The 23638-nt window shown below is 46.5% G+C and overlaps 2 protein-coding genes across 2 annotated transcripts; one reads left to right on the top strand and one right to left on the bottom strand.

Annotated features, from left to right (window-relative positions):
- Positions 1-1122: 1122 nt before the first annotated feature.
- On the bottom strand, positions 1123-10757 carry LOC118787807 (threonine--tRNA ligase 1, cytoplasmic-like). The gene is made up of 19 exons (XM_036543496.1): positions 10420-10757; positions 9976-10062; positions 9629-9816; positions 9085-9208; positions 8834-8958; positions 8419-8536; positions 8139-8203; positions 7193-7271; positions 6944-7090; positions 6267-6365; positions 5884-6050; positions 5592-5754; positions 5341-5478; positions 4959-5036; positions 4673-4773; positions 4459-4563; positions 3032-3104; positions 2771-2885; positions 1123-1846 (listed from the first exon to the last, which is right to left on the bottom strand). The coding sequence occupies exons 1-19, from the start codon at positions 10723-10725 to the stop codon at positions 1698-1700; spliced, it is 2427 nt and encodes an 808-aa protein (XP_036399389.1). The 5' UTR covers positions 10726-10757; the 3' UTR covers positions 1123-1697.
- Positions 10758-11216: 459 nt separating this feature from the next.
- Positions 11217-22276, top strand: ulk3 (unc-51 like kinase 3). Its single transcript, XM_036543152.1, has 17 exons — positions 11217-11523; positions 11776-11956; positions 12280-12420; positions 12595-12715; positions 12879-12974; positions 13954-14097; positions 14702-14784; positions 15887-16042; positions 16256-16361; positions 16879-16919; positions 17159-17261; positions 17459-17523; positions 17763-17841; positions 18867-18907; positions 19397-19444; positions 19643-19706; positions 21607-22276. The coding sequence occupies exons 2-17, from the start codon at positions 11858-11860 to the stop codon at positions 21621-21623; spliced, it is 1404 nt and encodes a 467-aa protein (XP_036399045.1). The 5' UTR covers positions 11217-11523; positions 11776-11857; the 3' UTR covers positions 21624-22276.
- The last annotated feature ends 1362 nt before the right edge of the window (positions 22277-23638 follow it).

The raw sequence follows: 23638 nt of genomic DNA, 5'->3' as shown, positions 1-23638 counted from the left end.
TATTTTAAAGAGCCAGGTGCGGATTGTGACGACTGAAAGTGAAAACACGATTTCCAAATTATATTATTCAATTAATTTCGGCACCACTTGGACAAAATACCCAGTTATATAACTAGTCTGTAAACTATGCAAATTACCTACCAACATAAACGGTTAAATAGCTCTTTTGGCTCCAAAGAAAAAGAGCATTACATAAGAAGTGAATAACTCATTTTGTTTCCCCATGCAAAAGTAGTCATCGACATTATGTAAATCTTTCACTGCAATCAGGATGTGTCATGCCTTGACCATGTCGTAAATTTCCACAGCAGTTGAAACAGGGCATTTTCAGCAGAACATCATCATAAATTTGTGCTGCTCAAAAGAGGGTACGAGATAAGTTAAACTAGCACAATGAAATACCCCAGGGTTTATAATGTGTCTTTATGGAGCAAACCTTTCAGACACTGAGCAGTAGTATAAGTTTTACCAGAGGGCGGGGCTCATGTCCCACATATAATTTCTGTGAAAATGTTAATGGTGCAAACCATTAAGACGCTAATCAGGAATATAAGAAACATTCAATAGTTTATCACTATTATTGTTCAGAACCCTTTAAAAGATGAGTACCAGTGTGCCCTGCGATCCCTTGAGGCACATTCCCAGAGTATAGTATTTAAAAAATGGCGAGACCAGTTTGCTGCTTTAATGCTCCTACATCGTGAAAGAGCCTACCATAATAGATGCGAGGCGCTATTCTTAGAAATTTTGAAAACTCAACAGAGAATGCACCCTTAAAATGGCTTTTACGCATTCTTCCAGGGAGGCTTTTTTAATTCCGTTTTATTGTTTTAGTAGTACACTGATTTCGATATATTCCATATTATGTATGATCTTATTTTTATTTTATTCTGACTATTAAGTCTAAGCTGCAAACAGGTGTGGAAGGTACATTATACAAAAGTTTCTCCATGAATAATAATATATTATTTCTAAACCTTTTTGTATGCATATAGCTTACTGCTTGTGCCTTGATAATGGTAAAAACAATTACACTGTAACCATGTTGAACACTTTTGTGAGTTAAACTTAACATATATGATTTTAAAAAGGCAGAAATACTTAAAAGTACAAACTCAGAGCTGAGAAACAGTGGTTTATTTTGCAGCCATCAGAAGCACCCTGTAACAGGAACAAATAGTACAAGGCTTCACAAATCAGATTTCCTTCCCCATCCCACACCCATGACAAACGTCATACCATACCAACATACAAATACCTTTGAAAAGTATATCTGCAACAATGACAATAAGGTCTACTATGAGCCAATTCCTTCATTTAAATGCTCACGAAAGTACTCGCCACACTGAGGTGTCAAATTACCTCAGCAGGTAGCAAGACTGATTTTTCTATAGCCATTTCAAAGTGAGTAATAAGTGCCATTTTCAAGCCTCTATGAGTACTGCTGTGAGAAACCCAAGGATTTAGTCTGTGACCTTTTCATTTAATTCTTTGTCATGTTAATTCAACCTTGGCCATTAGTTCCAGACCCAAACCATACTTTCCACTTCCATCAGCTATACCTTTTCAAACAAACCACATTCCCTTCAAGATGAGGGTGTACCCCCTGTGCTGTGCAATTTCCCATGGCTGAAGGCACACCGAGAGGGCTGGTCGAGTGACGCGAGCGGGGAGGGGGCAGCGATTCGAGCTCCTCCTCAGAACTCCTCCTCGGCGTTGCGGCAGCGGGACTGTTTCAGCAGGGTGAGCCGGGCCAGCACCTCCGCGACGGACAGCTCCCCGTGCACCTTGTTGTCCCTCGTGCGCACATTCACGCCGTTCGTGAGCTTCTCCTTCTCACCCACCACTGCCAAGACACAAGGCGCAGAGGCGGGTTCACAAAGGCGGTGCACGTGGCACAACTCTCGCCTCTATCACACATTACATTATTGCCATTTGTCACAATACTCTTCTCACACCACTTCCGAGCCAGTCAGGGACGGGTGTTCTGGGGGACCAATCTGACCTTTCATTCTGCATCTAATTCATCTCTAACAGGCAAGCCATGCAAGGAGAATTTATACTCAAATAAAGACAGTGATTCAATAAGACCTGAGATGATCAAAAACTAGACCTTGCAGCCTTTTCAGTGCCCTTTCTTGGGTCATATGCACTACAAAAGGATCCGTCTCATTAATAGATGAACCCAGTTGACACGCTGTTCAATATCCCCACTCTCTTAATGCCAAAGTTTTTTTAAATCCACACCTGACTCACCGCTTGTTTCAATGTTATGTTCACCAGAAGAAATTTTGTTGTTCATACAGAGTGGCCATTTAGAGATTGTTCACCATTCAACCAATAATAGAAGAATTTGAAAAGAAAGGAAGTAACACTCCAGGGATATCACCAATTAAACTAATATAGATTAGCTACCTTGTAATAACTGTGCAGAAAAACATATGCTTGTACCCTCAAAAGAAAGCATACCATGCACTTTCACCTCACTCTTATCACTACATCTCAGGAAGGATCAGCTGTCAAACCTAAGACCAGCTACCAGTATGTTGTTCTGAACAGCACTAGTTTGATTGCTTGATGCTACTAGCTGCATTACTGGAGGTTTCCATGGAAGGTTATGGTGCTGCCTTTAGATATACATACATATATATACATACATATACATACATACATACATACATACATACATACATACATACACAGTTTTATTAACAAGAAATGACAGGCTTAACCCCTTCCCCATCTAATAAAAGGCTCTGGTTACTCTTACCCAAAATGAAGTTATACTGGGCTAACTGTGCGTTGCGAATTTTCTTGTTGAGAAGACAGCTGGAGTCAAGGTCAGCATCTGCCATGAAGCCAGCCTCCACAAACTGCTTACACACCTGTAGGAGGGGAACACCCACAAACCTCACTTTCATGTGCTGAGCTAAGGCCTGCTGACACACAGTACATGACTGTGCTCAGACCTTTGTGCTTTAATCAGAGGTGCATGGGGGCAGGGGTGGAGTGTTCCGGGGTTTAGTTGTACCTTTTTGGCATATTCTTCACAGGCTGGATTCACAGGTACCAGCATCACCTGACGCGGAGACAGCCAGAGAGGCCTATGGGGAGGCAGAGAAAGCCAAACACTGAGAGGTGCACATACTCAACTAACAAACATTTAATACAGTAACTCATACACACCTCACTTTATCACAAACAGACACTCCATGATGACACAGGTCCCTATCCAGGGACTGCGCGTAATGATGGGCCCTCGTTTACACAACAACCGGAAAAAGGTAACTAGGTGTCTAACTAAACAACTACAAATTCTAAACATTATCAGCCATTTTAGGCTGTTACATCACTGCATTTGTAGCACTGAATGTGCTTATTTTGATTTATTGATTTTGCATAATGCTGCCTCCTGTGTTTACCAGATGTGAACAAACCCTGTGTTACATTCTTGCATGGGTAAGTGACCACTGGACAAACCCTCTATGATGCTTTATGCTTTATGATCCCAACCGAAATAGCTTGCTGCAAATGCGCTTTGGTGTCAACCTGGGTATGTTCAGAACAGTGAATAGCGCGGCTCAGACTGACAGCACATATGAATGTGCTGTTGAACTTCAAACAGAAGAGAATAGACACGTGGCGCCAAAAATAACAGAATGCACCAAGCTGTTTGGGAAATGTGAGCATGCATATTAAAAGGTAGAGTAGCCTGCATGACTTATACATGATGGCCATTAAAATCTTCATGTCTCCAATTCTGTCAGAAAGCAGACCAGATTGTAAAACCCTCCATGCTGGGAATAGTGGCCACAACTTCACAGAGTGTTCTGATGTGGTGCCAAAAAGCGGGCTAGCCAATTTAAGGATTATTTTTGAGGAATTTAACACAGAAGTCCTTATCCTTCTTGGTAAGACTTGGCTGAATTCAGCTGCATTGTTGTTGAGTAAGAACTTCAAATGTATTCTCAATGTTGATAAGTCTTAATTGTGGAAAACTATTGTTGAATCTTCACACATTCACATTAATTGCAAATAAATACCCCATTCTCATTTATCAGTTGGTCACCCCTCAACCACTACCCCGACCCGTTTGTTTTTCTTACTCTTTCTTTTTTTCTGTCTAAATAAACAAGTTTGGTTTCCTCCACGAGATCTGGGGCTTCAGAGTTTTATTAGGCTACCATCAATCCAACACCCTGCTGACCTCCCTCTGTCAAGGAAGCTCCAAGTTTACGGCAGATGTCAACATCACAGAATGATTCCTCCAATTTTAACGGTAGCCACTATGAAGAGATATCCATACAGCCGGCATTATGAACATGGAGTTGCGTGGATGTGTATTTTACAGGCGTGCATTACGTGCCCTGACAGTGAATCCTGAGTCTGACTGCTCCCTGCATGTGCTTCCTCCATGGCTGACCCCCACGGCATCCCCACCCCCTGCCTTGTGCTCACCACTTCCCGCCGTAGTTCTCAGTCAGGATGGCGATCATCCTCTCCACGGAGCCCAGGATGGCGCGGTGGATGATGACTGGCCGCGCCTTGTCATCCCCATCCTTCCTGCACGGGGGGAGAGAGTGACACCATCAGCGTTGGCGATCGGGGTGCCGTACCTCGGCGGGCTGGTGGGGGGGACCATCAGAGTGCTATGTCCTGGGGAATGACTCACCCCACGAACGTCAAGCCGAAACGAATGGGCAGCTGGAAGTCCAGCTGGATGGTGGCACACTGGTGGTACCGGCCGATGGCGTCTTTGATCTTAATGTCAATCTGAAATCAAACGCACACACACACGTATGAATACGGTCAGAGAGAGGGTGAGCTTAAGTATTCAGTAGATTCAATAAGAAAGTAGACAAGAACTGAAGTCTCTAGCTCAGAAACTGGCCTTTGGACTGGTCACTCTCAATGAACTAACCTGTCTAAATAAGGGTTATAAAATAAAACATGCATACCTTGGGTCCATAAAATGCACCATCTCCAGGGTTGAGCTTCCATGGTTCCCCAAACTCGTTTAGACTATTCTCCAGTTGCTGTAAAACAGGATATAGCTGATTAGATGCTATTTGACAGTGTTGAGCCAAATAAAAATATAAAAATAAAAACAAATTTGGCAAACTGCCATAACTGCAACTTGATACATGATTCTATGCAGTCCTTAATTACATTTACCTTCATATGCAAAAATAATCATGTCAGGAGAATAAAAATCATTACATTAACAAATGAAAATCTGCTTTAAAGAATTCCCACTGTAATATTAATATATGGTAACTGGTAACACTTCAAACTACAGATGGCGTGCCATTGAATGTAGCAGCTTCTTTCCACAGCTACCTTCTCGGCCTGGTCCCAGATGGTGATGTCACCCAGGTACTTCTCAGGGCGTGTGGAGAGGTGGAGTTGGAACGTGAAGCCGAAGACCGCATAGATGCAGCGCAGGAAGTCTAAACAGCCCTTCATCTCCGACTCAATCTGCAGGAGAGACAGACCGCACAGGAAACCAAATGTAGGCTCGCCTGCGCTTTCTGACACTTACTTTTGAAGGCGGGCCCTTGCGATGGAGAGCCGCGAGCCGGCCTGGTCACCTGCTCCATGGTGCAGAAGATGTGGGCGTCGTCCTGCTGGAAGCGGCGCACCCTCGTGAGGCCTGTGAGCGTCCCGGACAGCTCATTCCGATGGAGCACCCCAAAATCGGCCAACCTCAGCGGCAGCTCTCGCCAGGACCGCGGACGGTGGCTGAACATTAGGCTGGGGGTAGGGGTAGTGTGGAGGGGTAACAGGGAGAGAGGAGACAGTGGTGTTGAGCTGAGGAAGAGGACACGTCGGTGCTTCGTTTCAAGTGATTCACAAGCATGAAGCAAGAGCAAGCAGGCCCACCAGTGACCCGGGCAGTTCATGGGCTTCAGGGCGAAGATGTCCTGCTCCACCGCGAAAGAGAACATGTTCTCGCTGTAGTGCTGCCAGTGGCCTGAGGTCTCCCACAGCTTGCTGTTGTAGATGTTCGGGGAGGCCACCTCCTGAAAGCCCCTCCTCCAGTACTCCTCCTGCACAGTGCAAGCAGAGCAGGGCGTCATGCAACCAGGCCAAGCCAGGTGAGAAATTCATCAAGCTGTGCAAACCAACAAAACAGACATGCTTCTCCAATCCTAAGCACTCCAAGACAGACCATGGCTAAAATCATATACTTGATATGTGATTAACCCAAGGCCAATGGGAGCTTTGTAGCTAGAGCACAGAAGCAAGCTGGGTTCCCGCCTCACCCTGATGAACTCAGTGAGGGTGTTGTAAAGGTAAGCCCCACGTGGTAAGAAGAAGCAGCTGCCGGGGCTCAGGTCATGGAAAAAGAACAACTCCTGCTCCTGCAGAGGACAGAAAAGAGACAGTTCAGCCGCCCCACAGGGATGTGCTTACAGATGCATCTTTAATCATTGCACACTAGCAAATCTATATCCGAGTGACTCAGAGATCACAGGCTGTTCCCTCTCATCTCATTGATATGATCACAGCAAACTTGTTGAAAATTATATGGCACTCTGTCATGTCATCTTTATGAGAAACGTGGCGGCGAGTCAAATCCGAACTAGTGCTAACACCAGGGAAATGTTCTGCCGTGGGATCTGAATGGGAGACCGCCTGCTGCGCTTCCATCAGGGACAGGAGTCTGAGTCAGCCTGGGGGACCAGCTGAAGGAGCCACATGACGCACAAGCGAGGGCCAGCCAGTCGCACAGACAGAGCACCCCCTACTGGGGCCAGACCGGCCTCCTGCACTCCCCAAACGCATGGCTGACATTTGAACGCCTAACAAAGTTCTGCAGACATCAGACACAAGTCAGGCTGGCAGTGAAAGCCTCCCTGCCACCAGGGAACTTTCGCAAGGATCGCTCTGCCCGCCCGGTGACGTCAGTTACGCCCGTTGGACAGGGAGGACCCCCTACCTTGCCGATCTTGCGGTGGTCGCGGTTCCGGGCCTCCTCCTGGAAGCGCTCCCACTCTTTCAGCATTTTGGAATCGGGGAAGGAGATCCCGTAGATGCGCTGCAGGGTCTCCATGTCTGAGCGGCCCTCCCAGTATGTGGAGGAGTTCTGCAGATCAGATACGAACAAGGAAGTGACCACCTGACCTTCCCCAACGGCCGGGACACTAGCATGATTCACTGGAACCTTACTCTGATGGATGCTACATACCTTGTAGATCTTCATGGCCTTGATCTTGCCAGTGTGTCTGACGTGCGGTCCTCTACACAAGTCAATCAGGGGCCCGCATCTATGACAGCGAATGGCAGAGCTCAGTGAGGACCAATCAGGAAGTGGTTTGCCACTACTTCCTCAATCAGCAGAGCACAATGTCTGTGGCCCTTTAACAAGGGAATCACTGTGTATGCTGTTTATCACTACAGCTGAGTTCACTTTTTGAGATTTGAACAAGCCATTAACCTAATACTGATCTGGATTTTAAGTCTCATTACAGATGACTGTCAGAAACTTTCTGCAGATGAAAAGTGTTATTGGAGGTGTGGATTAAGGTTTAACTAGAAGACTAGAAGTCTTCAAAAAATTTCTGTTAATAAATTCCCGTCAAACGTAAGGACAGCGTCTCAATTTATTTGGCTAAATTAGTTGTTTGTTCACTTGTTCTGTTGTCTAGTTCAGCAACTAATTAAACTTAATCATTAATTTAGATGAGTTAATATTAACTTATATGATATAATAAAATGTCAATTTCTGGCCTATTTAGAGGCCATAAATATGAAAACTACCTTACATTTTAAGTTTTTATTATAAAATTATTGCACTCCTTTTGAAATGATAAAAAAGCAAACTTCCTCTATTGTCATTCATAGTTCAGTTATTTTTTAGAGAATATGGTGATAACACAGAGACAGCAGAACAAAAAACAGAGGTTCCTGGGTCCTTATCTTTTTATGAGTGCAAGCACACCTTCCGTTACAGGTGTCTTACTGTGGCTTACGAATTAAGCACAGCTGCAATTACACCTAGCACACACAATGGACTCCCAAGATCATATCTACACAGACCTGCAGCACTGCAAATTAACAGCACCCATGGCACTGAACTGAGTGGTGTCGTTAAAGATTGCCTGTGTAGTAACAACAAAATCTGAGCATCTTACCGGTAGACTGTAGTGGTGGGTGTTGTGACTTTCTCATTCAGAATGCGGCACTTGAACTTGTTATACTGAAAAAGACATTGAGACTGAAATGAATACGGCTATACATGTATGGTGCTGCACAAGATGCTTCAAGCAATCAGGACATCCCTGGAAACTGCCAATGCAAGGGACTGTGCAGGTATTACAGCACTTGCAGGAATCCTGCCGTGTCCACTGTGGCTTTAGTACATTCTCTTATTGACAGAGGGACGCACAGGGATTTGAGGGCCAGCTGTATCACCTTAAACATCTTCAGCAGTGTCTCCTTGCTGACTTCCAGCCTCTCAAAGGGCTGCTTGTCCTTCACCACCGACTTGCAGATTGCTTCCAGGTCCCCAAATTCATTGCTTGACACACCTCTGATCACAAGAAAGCAGGTCCCATTATTTCAAACACACAATACTGTTACATTAAATGCATAAATTTAGTTCCCTTTTCAAACAACTGTTTGCTGAAAAATGTATATATTGAAGCTACTTTCAATCATACATACATAATGCTGGCTTATTGTGTCAATGTAACATTACCTAAAATTCCCACAATATACTGCTTCCTCACGCATCAATCAATTGACTTTTTTTTTTTTTTTAAACAATTCAGTTTTCCAAAAGGGTCCGCAATATCCATTCCTCTCCTCAGTACAGACAGGTCCTTACCGTTGTTCATCCAGGTACATATCGTAGTAGAAGCCATTCTCGATGGGTGGCCCATAGCATAGACAGCCACCATAGAAGCGCTCCATAGCCTCCCCAAGGATATGGGCACTGGAGTGCCAGTACACCTGTGAGGCAGAGCACTTGCGTTAGCTTTTCCAGAACCAGGGAGAGGGAGAGAGGAAGACAGAGACACCAAGAGATCCCAAGACTTAGCGACGGACGGATCAAGTGAGGACAAGGCGGGCACTCACCGCCTGAGCGTCTTCATTGTCGAAGCGCAGCACCTCCAGGGAGCAGTCCTTCTCCAGGGGCCTGTCCAGGTCCCACAGTTCCCCATTCACGCGCGCGATCACGGCGTTGTCAGCCAGGCCCTGGCTGCGAGAGACATTCTCATTGCGCCGCGTCACTTACCATCTGCTGCTCTGACCACTTTGAGAAGGACACGCAGCGTGCCGTGCCAGCAAGAGACACTGTTGCGTTTCCAGGGATACTGATGCCGTACCACCGGCAAAACAACCCAACAGCTGGCAGACATCCTTTCATTCAAATGAACTGACTGCTAAATCAAATTCAGTGCAGCTCTGCCAGCGCTGCACAGCCAATGTGCAGCTTCTGTCTTCAGTGTGTATTGGCCGACAGACTTTCAAACATTGAATCATTTGCCTGACGACATCCTAGTAAAATCCTAGTCACTTTGATATCCTATTTTGCATGCTATTGTGGTCAGCTCCTCCCCAGAAGAGGCGCTGGGCCACGCTCACCCTTCGTATATTAATGTGGTGCGTGGCCTCCTACCTGATGCCACAGGCCAGCTGGTAGGGGGTGGTCACCCATGCCAGGGCCTCCACTGTCCTCCCATCTGGCAGCTCCACAGAGATGGGGTGACTCTCTGTGGCTCTCTTGGCCAGCAGGGCATCACTTTCTCTCTTCAATTCCTCATACAGCTTGAGTCGCTCATCGATGTAGGCAGGCCAGGGACGGAGCTGTGGGAACATCTCTGATACTTTAGGTGCCATTTCCGTGCTTCTCAAGCATTGTGTTACTCCACTTTACTAAGCATATTACAATTTAAACAGAATGTCACTGCACTGGCAGCATCACCTTTGTGCCACCTCCTCAATGCATGTCTGCTGATCTCTTACCTCTCCCACCCCACCATCTCCCTTGGCCTTCTCTGGCTTCTCCTTCTTCTTGGTTTTATCTGCTTGCTTGGACTCGGTCACTGCAGGCTGTGCAAAATTACACAGCTCAGACAGACAGATCTAGACAGACACGACTGGGCTAAAGCCCCTATCTCAGAGGCAAAAACTACAGTCGAAATTATGTTGTATTCCTTTCTAATGTTATTTGTAACGTGCTGAGGGAAGGCTGTCCCTGATGAGCTTGTGCATTTTCTACTCTGCTAGCGCATGCCACTGGTTTTTCACCCGGACGCTAAAAACAGGCAGCTATTTTGAGCTGACTAGCAGCCTTTGTAAGGCTGTCATTCACCGCCTAGCTAGGTAGCCATCTTACACAGTCTTGGTATTAAAGCACACAATAGCGTGAGATCCCAAACAAGGGAATTTAGCTAGCTAGCTAGCTACCTGGGAATCTCTGTGGGTATTACTGACGTTTCCTTTTCCTTTCTCCTTCTCCTGGCATTCCTTTGCGTCCTGTCGGCCTTGTGCTTCCAGCTCCAGCTCTGCCTGCAGCCCCCGCCGCAGATGTAGGAGCCGATACTTTAGCTTCTCGTTCTCGCTCCGCAGGCTCTCCAGCTCCGGGGTGCTGGCGAGAGTGCACGCTGCGCCGGGACCGCCGCACAGCCCGTCCCGCAGCAGGCTGACCTCCAGGCTGAGCAGCCGGATCTGCTCCTCCTGAGCGCTCAGGCGTGCAGCCATACACTCCGCCATTTTTAAATACCAACTGTGTCACCCAGTAATCGGTCTTGTGGTCTCACTCAGGAAAGAGGGGGATCGGAGATTAATGGGAAACTGCATGGAAATGGAACCACAGCGCCCTCTTGCCAGAGGAAAGTATTGTGTAAAGTAAACCAAACCTCAATAACATGTTTGTCTTGTCCGAAATTAATACCTTAAAAGAAAATATTGCTAAAATAACCAGCTGAGGTTGAAGTAACTTACAACAAACAATACAAAAACACCAAAATAATCAAGCGATGTGTTATCTCCCCAATTTTGGTATTTTTATTAAATTGCGGCCATTTTAATATTCTATAATTACACTCACATAGTAGTTTCTAACCAATGTATTTTGGCAGCTGCTGTAATCTGGAAGGAAAAATGCCATATACTATTTACAGTAGCATAATACCTCATTTCACCGCCAGAGAGCAACAGTAAATTTCTCCTGTTGCTGGTGTTCTGAAGAGGTCGACGTGAACTGCAGCTGACAGCATGTTTGCGACAGAGCTAGAGATATAAACATATACGAGTAATGCAGGTTCGAAGTATGTGAATGAAGACGGACGATCAGTGTGGACATAGTTCGATATATTTAATTCTACTAGCTACAGTAATTTGGCTAGCCGAAGCAGTAATAACTGGTGAAAGTATGTATTTATCTAGCAGCTGGCTAGCTTGCTAGCGAAGCGAATAGCCTGCTAACGCTGTCCAGGTAGCTAGCTAGCTAGTAGGAGTTGGCCGGTTGGCTAGCTAGATGGCTAGCTAGCCAACGATCTACAGTAGCTGGTGAGTATCAACACTATCCTTGCATGACTGAAAATTCAATACATTTCCAGAAAGGACTGCATGTCATTTCAACTCCCGGAACATTAAATTAGCCTTTGCTAGAGCTGACAGAATTTGGTATTGCTAGTAAGATAGCTATTTAGCAAGCAAACAGATAGCTGTAACAATTCTTGTACTGTACCCTCCTTCAGGTACCAAGGTAGTTAAATCCCGGTTTCCAGATAATCATGCTTCTTGTATTTCGTGTTACAGAGAAAAAGCTTGATTCTGCCTGGTCGAATAGTGCACTGAAGTCGCCAAGGATTCAGCCCGGAAAGTTGATGTCACATTTGTCATGGCTTCGAGTTTCGCCCCACCGAAACTAGCAGACTTCATTCTGACCGAGAAGCTGGGCAGTGGCACCTATGCGACAGTTTATAAAGCATACAGGAAGGTTGGTGATGCACCCTAAATTAGTTCGCTAGATTTCTCACAGTCTTTCATGATGGCTGGCTGATCATTTCAAAAGCGAAACTGAATTTACTCAGTCATATGATTGAAATCACCATTAATAGTTTTGTTTTAATTGACACACTTTTCTTGATCATCTTGGTCTACGGTATCAATTGTCGTGGGCAGAAGCAACAACATATGTCACACACTGCTAAATTGGATGGGCTGTGGTATGTTCGTAGCATTTGCTGGGGAGGTGAGCTGTCGTTCATATCTGCGTGTGTAGTGAGAGACCCTAGTAGCCTACCAAGGTGTGTATTTCAGGGGGACAACCGAGAGGTGGTTGCTGTAAAGGTTGTGGGGAAGAAGAGCCTGAATAAGGCCTCTATGGAGAACCTGCTGACAGAGATCGAGATCTTGAAGACTGTGCGACATCCCCACATTGTGCAGCTCAAGGACTTCCAGGTACGTCTGTGGTTTTACACAGCAAGCAGACTTCACACTCTACCTGTCCAACCAAACAGTTGCATTCCATGACTGTGTCTCACTATGTCCACACGCAGACTTCAGTAAGTAGACTTCAGGTAAAATGTAACACTCCATAGTGGATCTGTGCTTTCGCTTGCACTTGTTCCACAGTGGGACAGTGAGAACATCTACCTGATCCTGGAGTGGTGTTCAGGGGGGGACCTGTCCCGTTTCATCCGCAGTCGTCGGCTGCTGCCTGAGAAAGTGGGGCGACGCTTCCTGCAACAAATAGGTGAGACTGCACCCTGAACCCAGGCATCTCTGAGCGGCCTTGTCTCCTGTCCACGCACAGACCACCAGTTCTGTTGTTCTGAAGCTGAGATATAGAAGCTCCATTGTGACACAGGCCTAATATCTTAAACTTATGTTCTGTCTCTCGGTGGCTGTGAGATTAGCGTGTGCTCTGCAGTTCCTTCATGAGCGAAACATCTCCCATCTGGATCTCAAACCCTCCAACATTCTCCTCAGTGGTTCTGTGCTCAAACTGGCAGGTAAGCTCCACTGACACACTGATGCACCAGCATTACTCACATACCTGGCTGAAATTAGTCTTACACACACACAACTATCCACACCAACTTTAATGATGCACTTGTTTTAATACCACACGTTATTATGCCCACATTAGCCATACAGATATTTTAGGCCCTTACCAAAATTACTCCTACATCCATATTAGTCTGACACAAATTTTAGTCCTGTTAATCCTTCCCAGGTTTTAGTCTTGCAGTCATGTTACTTTTCCATCGACATTAGTCTCACATCCATGTTATTCCTATAAGCACATTAGTTCTGCATCTGTCTTTCTCCTAATCCCTGGTACACACTGCACCCAAAGCCTGCTGTGTTGATATTACTGGGCCAGTCTTCTGCCATGTGTGGGAATGGTTGGAATGTGGGTGTGAGGTTGAGGGGGTCAGGAAAGCAGGTGTAGGTGTGGGACTATGATCCATGTCGGAGCACAGCGTTAATCCGATTTGTCAACATGGCATTTCAAAATTAATCAAAACCTGGCAGTAACTTGAGGGTAGTGTTTGTGTTCTGTGTTTGTTTTGAGTGTTCGGCCATGTTGCTTAATGAAGTGCTCCCTGGCCACTTGGCTGGAGATGGGTGGGGAGTGAAATTTCAGGTTGACCCAGGAATATGTGCCATCGTCTGAGGCCTGTGAGATGCTCGGCAGCAGACAGCGATTGAGCTGTGAGATTTATCACTGCGGTGTCAGTGCGACCCAGCTTCACGCTGACTCACTCCTCTGTGTTTGCGAGTGGGTGTATTTTTGTCTGCATGTTTGTGTGTATGTGTTTGAATGCGTCTGTATGTGTGTCTGTGTATGTATCTGGTTGCGCATGTCTATGTGTGCATGTACCTGTGTAGTATACGTGTATTTGTGTATCAGCACGTGTCTGTACCTGGTTGCACATGTCTGTGTGTGATGTCTCTGTATGTGTCTGTTTGTGTTTGTGTGTGCAGATTTCGGCTTCGCCCAGTACATGTCTCCGTGGGACGAGCAGAGCGTACTGAGGGGTTCCCCTCTCTACATGGCCCCAGAGATGGTGTGCCGCCGGCAGTACGACGCCCGGGTTGATCTGTGGTCCGTGGGGGTCATCCTGTATGGTAAGCTCCTTTAGTTGTGGTGGGCTTTACCCCCAGATCCCACTCTCATCCCACTCTCGCTCTGTCATTACGACCCAATACTTTCACTGGAGTCCTCTCCAGTAATCATCAGCCCCATGTTACACTCCACACCTCAGAACTGTCAACTTCTTCTTCGAGATCACACCAAAATGAAGCCATTCAGCCCTGATGATTAGGTCACTTTGATTTGTGCTAAATGGAGGTTGTTATGTGCACCATGATCATGTTGTGGGCCACAGTGTGGCATAGTGGTAAGGACCAGGGCTTGTAACCGAAAGATTGCTGGTCTACTTCCCCACTGGGGCACTGCTGTTAAACCTTTGGGCAAGGTACTTAACCCACAGTTGCCTCTGTAAATATTCAGCTGTATAAATGGGTAACGTCTAAGAATTGTAACCTTTATAAGTTGCTCTGGATAAGAGTGTCTGCTAAATGACAATAATGTAATTTAATTTAATGTAATAATAATTTTGTGATGTAGTAACTGGACCTGTTATTTGTTGTGCTGCTCTGTGCTTCCATAGGAGTACAATAGGACAAGTAGACACTGCTTATAAGCACCCTTTTGTGTATGTGGGTATAGAGGCCCTCTTCGGACGTCCGCCATTTGCCTCACGTTCCTATGCTGAGCTGGAGGAGAAGATCCGCAGTGACCGTCCCATTGAGGTGACCCTGAGCTTTCATGAATATATCTTCATTTTTATCTGCAAGGATGACCTTGTATAGTGATTGGTAATGACACAATTTGATTATGAAGTGGTGATTCGAGGGACATCTGTCCATAGAATTTGGGCCCTCTGCAGTTACTGGCTGTGACCACAAGAGGGCGAGACATAGTTTTTGCTGTACTGCACCTCTCACAGGTCTCAACAAACAGCCAAAAATAACAGTAGATACAGCAGATACTACAATAACGCAGAATACATCCACACACCCATTCATGTCTCGGGTGCCTGGTATGCTGTATTTAAAACACAAATGCACACACAGTGTTTACACTCTCCAACAAGCGTTTTTACTGCATTTATTGTTTTCTGTTGCATTGTAATCAGTATTTGGACCATTTTGTTTTATGTAGTGAGATTACAGCATGGCATGCTAATGGTTACGGAAGTTGCTGGTGCAGCATAGCCTTGTACACTTCCCCTAGTGTGGAGAGAGGTGGGCAAAGGGTCTAGTGGGGCTACTCTGACTGTATGGGAGTCTTTTTTCCCTTATGAATAAAAACAGGTGGACCAGTCTGGGTGAGCTAGCTGCTGTGAGGGTTAGGACAGAGGAAGTTTCAGAGTCGCTGTGTCTGGTTTCTCTGCAATTTGGTTAGATTAACATTGTATGGAGATGGACCAGAACAATATGTTGTCGTAAGACTGTTCCTGTATTGTCATTTGAGTCCAGATATTCTGAGTGAGTGAATAAACAAAAGCAGTATTTTTATTTATGAAAAACCTCAGCTACATTTCTTCGAAGGCAAAATGTGCAGTCTTAGCATTTCCAGCATGTGGGTAGTGGTGCTACACACTTCTCAGTTCCCTTATAAGAGCACAGGGGTTAATGGCCCTCAGTCTTTGTCAAAAGAAGTTTAAGGAAGTTTAAATCCTTGCCATGAGTTGTTTTTGCTATTATATTATTGTTTGTTTGCAGCAAGCTCTGTTGTCCTGTGTGATTTGTCTAGGAAACTCAGTGCACATGTGGGTGAGTCTGAGAGGTATTCTGAGTAGCTTGAGTAGGGGTATGGGTCCAGTGTGTAACCAGAGCAGGTGTGTTGCAGCTGCCGGCGGGGGCGAGAGTGTCCCGGGACTGCAGGGACCTGCTGCTGCGGCTGCTGGACAGGGACCCCAACACCCGCATCACTTTCGACGAGTTCTTCCTACACCCCTTCGTGGACCTGGAGCACATGCCCAGTGCTGAGAGCCTGGGGAGGGCAGTGAGTGACTGTGTTTTTATGTGAGTGTGTGTGTGTGTGTGTGTGTGTGTGTGTCTGTGTGTGTGTGTGTGTGTGTGTGTGTGTGTGTGTGTGTGTGTGTGTGTGGCTGTGTGTGGCTGTGTGTCTCTGCGTGTGGGAAGAACCGAAACTGTTTGCGAGCATACGTTTGTCTTGCTCGTGTCCCTCACCAGCCCTCCTCTGCCCCCCTCTCAGAAGGAGCTGGTACTGCGGGCGGTGCAGAAGGACCAGGAAGGGGACAGGTCAGCCGCGCTGTCCCTCTACTGCAGCGCGCTGGAGCACTTCGTCCCAGCCATCCACTGTGAGGGCACACCCGTCACCACAGAGCACAGCACAGCCTCAGCTAGGCACAGCAGAGCACAGCCACAGCCCAGTACAGGCAGATACTGAATGTCCCTACCTTCACACAATGAGTGAAACCTGAACAACAATGTGGCATAGTGATAAGAAGCAGAGCTCATAACTCATAAAGGTCGCTGGTTCATTTCTCAGGTTGGCCACTGGCGTAGTAGCCTTGGGCAAGATGCTTAACACACCGCTGCCTCAGTAAATATCCAGCTGTGTAAATGGATAACATGTAAGAATTGCAATCTGTGTTAAGTCACTCTAGGTGATAGTTTTTATGAAGCGAAATGTGATGTAAAAAAGTCAAATGTAAAACCTTTTAGAAATGAGATTCTCGATAAATTGTTTTTACACATATTGATGACGTGGAGGGGAAAAAAGATGCATGAGAGCAATTACAGCCCGGTTAATCTGACTGTGACCTCACCGAGACTGTGGTTTGACTGCGAAATTTGTGCCCCGCCCTCCTCCAGATGAGACGGACAGACAGCGCAAGGAGGCTCTCAGACAGAAGGTGAGCGCCAAGCCATGTAGCCTCATACACGGAGAGCTAGTGTGTTTTCAGGGATTGCGTGTGTGCGTGTGCATATGCACGCGTGCTTGTATGAGTGCATATTTGGATATGGATTCTCTTTTCATTTTCTCTTTAGAATGTGTCGGTGTCTCCTACAGAGCATCTTTGTATTTTATGTGTACTATGTGTGTTGTCTGCGGAGTGTCAGTAATGGAGTCGGTCCGCACTCTCTCCGGTAGGTGAACCAGTACGTGTCCCGGGCAGAGGAGCTGAAAGCCCTGGTGGCATCAGACAACAGAATCTGCTTTGAGGAGGCTAGGTCATCTAGAGACATTCTGAAAGGTAACAAGGGTTTGTTTGTGTTACTCTTCTCATAGTGGTGTGCATATACTTTGCTGTTGAAAAAGTACAGTGAGTTTATTGTTGATTGAAATGTCACTACTGAATAGCGTGAATCTGAGGTGTGCTGGGAGATTCTCAGTCTGTAACAGTCTATCCTGGGCATCTAATGTGACTCAAATGTTCTCTTCTCCGCACAGAGATGGCCCGGGACCAGCCCCGCCTGCTGGCTGCCCTGGAGGTAGCGGCCACTGCGGTGGCTAAGGTAAAATGGGGGAGCTGGGGGCTCTTAGATTAGGGACAGGGTGTGACAGTGGGAACTGTGAGTTCTGGGATGCGAAGAACAGAGGGTTACAGTGGAAACTGGGAGTTCCGGACCTGGTTTAGTGGCAAGGGGTAATTCTGTAGTTATGTTGATCATGTATTTTTTGTTTTGTGCGCATATGTGAGAGTGTGCATTGATCTGAGTGTAAGTGCACTCCTCTCTCCTCCGTGTTGTTCCAGGAGGAGAGTGGGATGGAGGACCAGGACACTCTGGATCTGTACCAGCAGAGCTTGGGAGAGCTGCTGCTGGCGCTGGCAGGTGAGGCCCGGATACCCACAATCCCTCGCTCTCGCCAGCGGCGACTCGCGAAACCTCAGCCGCATCTCTGCTTACTGTGCTGCTGTTTGGCAGCGTGCGATTTGGCGCGGTCCTAGTCGAGGGGGGCCATTAACGTGCGCGCACGCCTTCTTCTCCAGCCACACATCTGCTGAAGCGGTGACTCAGCGCACGCGGCTGGCTGGGACGCGCTCTGGAAAGGCAGAAATGCACACCCCTACGCACGCAACGCATGGGCACGGCTCCAACCCCCACAGCTACCGCCCAGCGTGTCTCTCTAAGTAGCTGTTGTGGTGGGGTTGGGGATCGATGACGCGATGTGTGCCGAGTTGGCGGTAACGGCCTCTCCTCCCCCTCTCTCTCTCTCAGTGAAGAGGCTTCCCCTCTCTGCGGGCTGCTGCGTGTAAGCTCCGGCTCCACATGACCTCATCAGGGAGATGGGCCTGACGGAGGAGGCGGGACTGGCAGCCAGATGCGGCTCTGAGCTCTGGATTGGGCCGATGCCAGTGTGTATGTGCGCACTCACTGTGGCATCTGGTTCCTATTGAGAGCGCACATAAACAACTCCCACCTCCCCAGTCATCAGACTGGATCAGGGGGTCAGCCAGATAGTTAATTACTTACTGAGATACTCAGGTAGTGATTGATTGAGTTAGTGAGTGAGTGAGTGAGTTGCTTCCATCACGTGGATATCTTGAACTGATTAAAATCCCCTGGCCTGCTACTTGGGAGTGTCTGCTGCTTTCCTCTCTGAGATTGCTCACATCTCAGTTTCCACTGAGCGGACTCCACCCAGTGGTTTTTGTGAGTCTGAAATACCCTCCCTGAGCACCACGTAGTAGGGTGACTGAGTCACATCCAAGTGAAAGCCATTTTTGGAATAATTTTCCTGAATGTTTTCCTTCTAAACGTGTTGGAAATACACAGCTGTTCCTCACACTCTCCTCCTCATGTCCTTTTCCCTCTCTCCCCCTTTTTCCCTCCCTCCCTCTCTCTCTGCCCCCTAGCGGAGGCCCAGGGTCGCCGGAGGGAGCTTCTCCACAGTGAGGTGAGGGGTTGATACCCCAGAACGTAGAAATGGGATGAATCTGACACCAACATGCACAGGCTTAGAATCCCTGCCCTGGCCTGTGATCTCTGCTGCCCAGGGAGGCTGTCACGACCAAGGCTGACCTGGGGTCAGCCAGTGCCCACTTCTTAATGTCAATGAGCCCAGCTCAGGCTGAACTAAGTTCATAATAGGGCACCCCATACATGCATGCAGAGATGTCATTTTGAATGTGTGAGTGAGAGCAATACTTCAGCAGCTCTAGAGTGGCTGAATGTATGTTCACCTGGTTTAGCTTGAAGTTTGGGAGGTGATCTCACACTCACACTGGACTCGGCTCAACACAGTCACTAGACCAGTCTCTCTGGACTCAGCATTATTGTATTAGCACAACAGTACCGGTCAGTCCAAATCAGAAGACTCAGCCTGAATATCAAACAAATGCATGAGTGACATCTTCACAAGTGCTGAATGCGTTTGCCGTTGCAGATTAAAAGGCTAATGACCCGGGCTGAATACCTCAAAGAGCACCTGAAGGTAGGGCTTCACATAAATGGGAGCATAATAATAACTTGCATTCGTAATGTCCTCATATATTCCCTGTTCAGCTATAGTGTAATTGTATAGTAATGTGTGATTGACATCTGACTTCTTCATCTGGTTCTTGCTCAGGATGCCACTGTCTGTTGGGCTCAGTGTGTGTCTCAGAGAGATCGGTGTGTATTATGTTTTCAGATGCAGGAGGCTCAGACAGATGTGTCCCTGGACAGGGAACCTCTCTCAGAGTCCGTACGGAGCAGTGAGTATCCATTTAATCTGTGTCCAGTACTGCACTAAATTTTGTTATGTGTGTATATATGGCTCTTGGTTAACTACACAGTAATGTCTATAGTGTGCACACATTGGTGAATCTGTCTTTATGACTGTGAATGAATCTGCTCTGCATACTGTTATGTATGTCCGTGTGCAGACTCAGACACATGCTGCAGTCTGTGAGAAATCAGAACAAGTCTTGAGGATGAAGGGGGCTGTGAATTGCTTTCAGGAGGTGCAGGGAGCCTAAATGTGTATCTGTGCGTGCGTGTGTGTGTGTGTGTGTGTGTGTGTGTGTGTGTGTGTGTGTGTGTGTGTGTGTGTGTGTGTGTGTGTGTGTGTGTGTGAAAGAGAAAGAGAAAGGGAGAGACTGATCCCTACACAAGCAAGTGGCACAGTGATGTGAGGGCTATTTGGCTGTTTGTGAGAACTCGGGGATGAAGTGTTGAAGTATATGAAAGATGTGACGTTTCTCTTCAACAGAGGTCTCTTTCCCCTGTAGAATATGAGCCCTTCTTTTACAATCGCTCTCTTTGGGCAGGAACAACTGACTCTGTGCTGTTTAGTTCGGCTGCTCCGCCCTCTGCCTCCCAGTAGACACCACCTAGTGAAGCTGAAGTGAAGCTGTAGTCCCTGTTGCTCCAGCAGGCCTTGAATTTAGAGCACCCTTAATGTGTGTTCACATATTTCAACTGCCTTCGATGATAGTGTAAAACCAGAGAGTCTCTCCTGTTGTGTGTTTGTTCACTTGTCCATCTGTTATGGCTGGAATGGGAACATGACCCAGCAGAACTGAAAGCGGAGGCAGCCAGCATGGTTGTTTTTTTGATGGTTTGGTAACCCGTTATGAAGATGTGAGTGTTCATTACTGAAACAAAGCCAAGCTTTACAGAACCAGCAGGGACTAGGCTATTACAGCAGAGCCAAGTTAATGTTCTCTTTATGACACAGTAGCACAAATCCCCTGGATCATCCTCTGACCACAAACTTAAGAGCCTTCTCATAACGACAGGTGTTTCAGTCCTCTCCAGGATGTCCAGGCCTGTTGTGTTTACATAAAGATCATACAGTGAGATCACTGACAGGAAAACATAATGGCATAGTAGGGACTGTTATGTAATAGCTGAGTCAGGTTGTCATACACACGCATGCCAAAATCAACTGCATTAAAGAGTGGTTTTGCTCTTTGCTCCAAGGTAGCAGTGGGGCCATAGTCATTGTTCATTCATAAGTCTACAGGGGTGTCAGGTGGACTGCAAACCTGGATCACAAAGCACTCTAATTGCCATGCTTGCATGCAAGCATTATTTCCTGCGTGCCGTTTGATGCCGTTAAGTCAATTGGTTGGTACTGATAATACAAGCTGCTGTGCTTAGTTTATTGAGCTGTAGTTTCTAGGTTTCTGCAAAGAAGTTTGGAATCAGTGACTCCATTTCTACTGCTTTCAGTTTACCTTCATAGAAGGGAAGGGTCCATTCAAATGAGTAGCTTGGGTAGAGAGCTTGTATACCAATGCTGACAGTCTCTTAATAGTCCTAATATCCTTACAAAAACAGCCATTGAGAATATGTCTCCAGCTTTGGTGCTTTAAAGTGTCCACCTCTATTGGCTGAAAGCCCCTGTCTCTTAACATCCTGGCCCACCCAACTGATTCATGCGTTAAAGGAAACCGTTTCCCCTGGCCCACCTTTTGGGGTCATTGTAAAGGAAGGTCAGCATCTCCATGGCTTCATTCTTGGTGGAAGGGTGTCAAAGAAAGAGTCTAACTGTGGCATCATACTCTCTGTCCACATTGTGGTACAGCAAAGAAAGTGTGAGGTTCCTATGAAGGTGCACTGTGTGTTGATGATACAGAATATTTTTCTCACTTTGTTCCTCTTATCCAGGCTGCTGCATTCAGTGAGCTCCGGGGACATGATGGAGCACCAGGAACATCATGTATCAGAGTCCCTTCTACCTTACATCACAGGCGAAGCCGCTGGTCCTGCTAAGACCCACTGCTCTAGAAGCTCCTGTACCTCCTCATAACTCTTCTCATAAATGTAGTGCATTTGCACTTCTCAGCCTGCAACCGTACACACCAAGACAGGAGACTTTGTTGCAGTTCCGCAGTCCACAGTTTCATTCAGTTTCTCTGTAGCATTTGTAGAGCATTCACACCAGGTGAATTCGGTTTTGTTGTTCATTTGCTAACTCTGTAGTTTTTACTGTAGCTTCCTAAGGGAATGGTGACTGAGTACCCAAATAGAGTAGGAACTGCCTTAATTGATAAAGCGAATGCTTTCAATAGCCCTCAATAAGGGCTGCTTTTCGACCACCCTCTTGTGACTGTCACACACAGACACTCCCTTGTGGCCTTACCACAACCTCACTGGGTGCTCCCCACGGGAAGGCTGACCGTCACCGCCCTGAGTGGGGCATCAACAAAGAAATAGCACATTGTTTACATTTCTTCTAGTTTTATTTGGTTTACCACAGTTCAATCAAGAAGTGGGCAGCAGTGTGGTGTAATGGCAAGGAGCTGTGCTCCTACTCCAAAGGCTGGCGGTGTGAATCCCACAGGGAGAATTGCTGTTGGCAAGGTACTTAAATGAAATTGTCTTAAACTTCCAGCTGTATAAATTGGTAACAAGAAAAAATAGCACTGGTTAAGTGCGGTGCAATTGTGGCTCAACGGTTTCATTGTTCAAAAGAGCAATATAGCTTGTCACTAAGTGCTGGATCTACTGTGTATATGGCTATATCTGCTCAACAGTCACTGCTCTGACTGCCGTCAGTGCTTACATTTATCACTGTAATGAGGTGCAAGCATTTTTTGTTGAAGTATTACTGTTCTTCACGTATAGGGAAATTACAACATATTAGGCCACAGTACAAAAGGCATTTTTAAGGAATACTTGAAAATTACCTCATCACTAGAGGGAACGCCGTGGAAATTCCTTGATTATCTACATTTGGTCTACGACACTGTTTTTGTTTGAATGTTTTACGTGAATATTTTTTTAAATTATTTATTAAATCACTTATGTAATGGATGCTTAATTGAAATAAATACAAATTCTCAACATCAACAGCCTGGTATTCACTATGTATTGTACCTGGCTTAATATATCTTGTCAAGTGGGCTCTCCCTTGACATTCTCCCACTGTCCCAGCTATTATATTTGGTTTACCCGTGATTACCACAATGAAAGACCGATCCTGTTTTTCAGAGATTGAGAGAAGCAGGTTAGCTGGTAAAAATGCAATATTTTGACAATTTTCCAACGGAAGGGCATGGGAGAAAAAACATCCCAGAGAGGGTTTTAGGACATGCACCTGCTAGCAGAGGTGTGGTGCCAACACTACTGATACCTGGCAACTGCTGTCATGGTAACTTTGGTCTGGTCCTTATTTCTGTCTGTGGGAATAGTTTAAACTGCTGGCCATGCTCCCCACCTGGCTCATGGTGTTGCTGGCCTGTATTCCCAGAATGAGGAGGCATATGATCTGAGGGCTCTCTGTGCTCCTTCATAGTCTCATTCTGAAGAGTGCTTTCAGGTGCCCCACAGAAGAAACTGAGGGCTACACTGTGATGAGTCAAGGCCTCCCCTTCATTGTGGTTTTAACTGGACTCCTTTCAATACAGCTCCGCCAACGGCACTTATACCTCCCATTCCTGGCATTCTCTCCTCCAGATCTGTTGGTACACTTAATGACAGAGAGGCAAAGTTTAACTGAGAACACTGACCGGTAATGTAGGGGGTTAGGTGGGGGTTAATCCTTGAGGATCCATTATCCCTCCACCCTGACCCCCCTCCCCCTTACCCCACCACACACATGCACCAGCCATTTACCCTGGGGAAACTGCAGTGGCCTTGAATGGGACATTATGCAGATGGGACACAAAGCCGTCACTCTCCCAACCGCTCCCTCTCC

The sequence above is a fragment of the Megalops cyprinoides genome, chromosome 13 (assembly GCF_013368585.1).
Source record: "Megalops cyprinoides isolate fMegCyp1 chromosome 13, fMegCyp1.pri, whole genome shotgun sequence".
In the NCBI taxonomy this organism is placed as follows: Eukaryota; Metazoa; Chordata; class Actinopteri; order Elopiformes; family Megalopidae; genus Megalops; species Megalops cyprinoides.
Note: the sequence above shows the minus strand (reverse complement) of the source record. Positions and strands in the feature narration are given on the sequence as shown.

Bases quoted from the DNA above. Each gene is read 5' to 3' on its own strand.
- ulk3 (XM_036543152.1), top strand. From the start codon at position 11,858: ATGGCTTCGAGTTTCGCCCCACCGAAACTAGCAGACTTCATTCTGACC. The intron at 17,262-17,458 runs GTAACAAGGGTT...TTCTCCGCACAG, and splicing joins ATCTAGAGACATTCTGAAAG to AGATGGCCCGGGACCAGCCC. The intron at 19,445-19,642 runs GTAGGGCTTCAC...TTATGTTTTCAG, and splicing joins ACCTCAAAGAGCACCTGAAG to ATGCAGGAGGCTCAGACAGA.
- LOC118787807 (XM_036543496.1), bottom strand. From the start codon at position 10,725: ATGGCGGAGTGTATGGCTGCACGCCTGAGCGCTCAGGAGGAGCAGATC. The intron at 6,366-6,943 runs GTAGGGGGTCCT...TGTCCTCTGCAG, and splicing joins ACCACCGCAAGATCGGCAAG to GAGCAGGAGTTGTTCTTTTT. The intron at 5,479-5,591 runs GTGACCAGGCCG...TCTCTCCTGCAG, and splicing joins TCTTCTGCACCATGGAGCAG to ATTGAGTCGGAGATGAAGGG.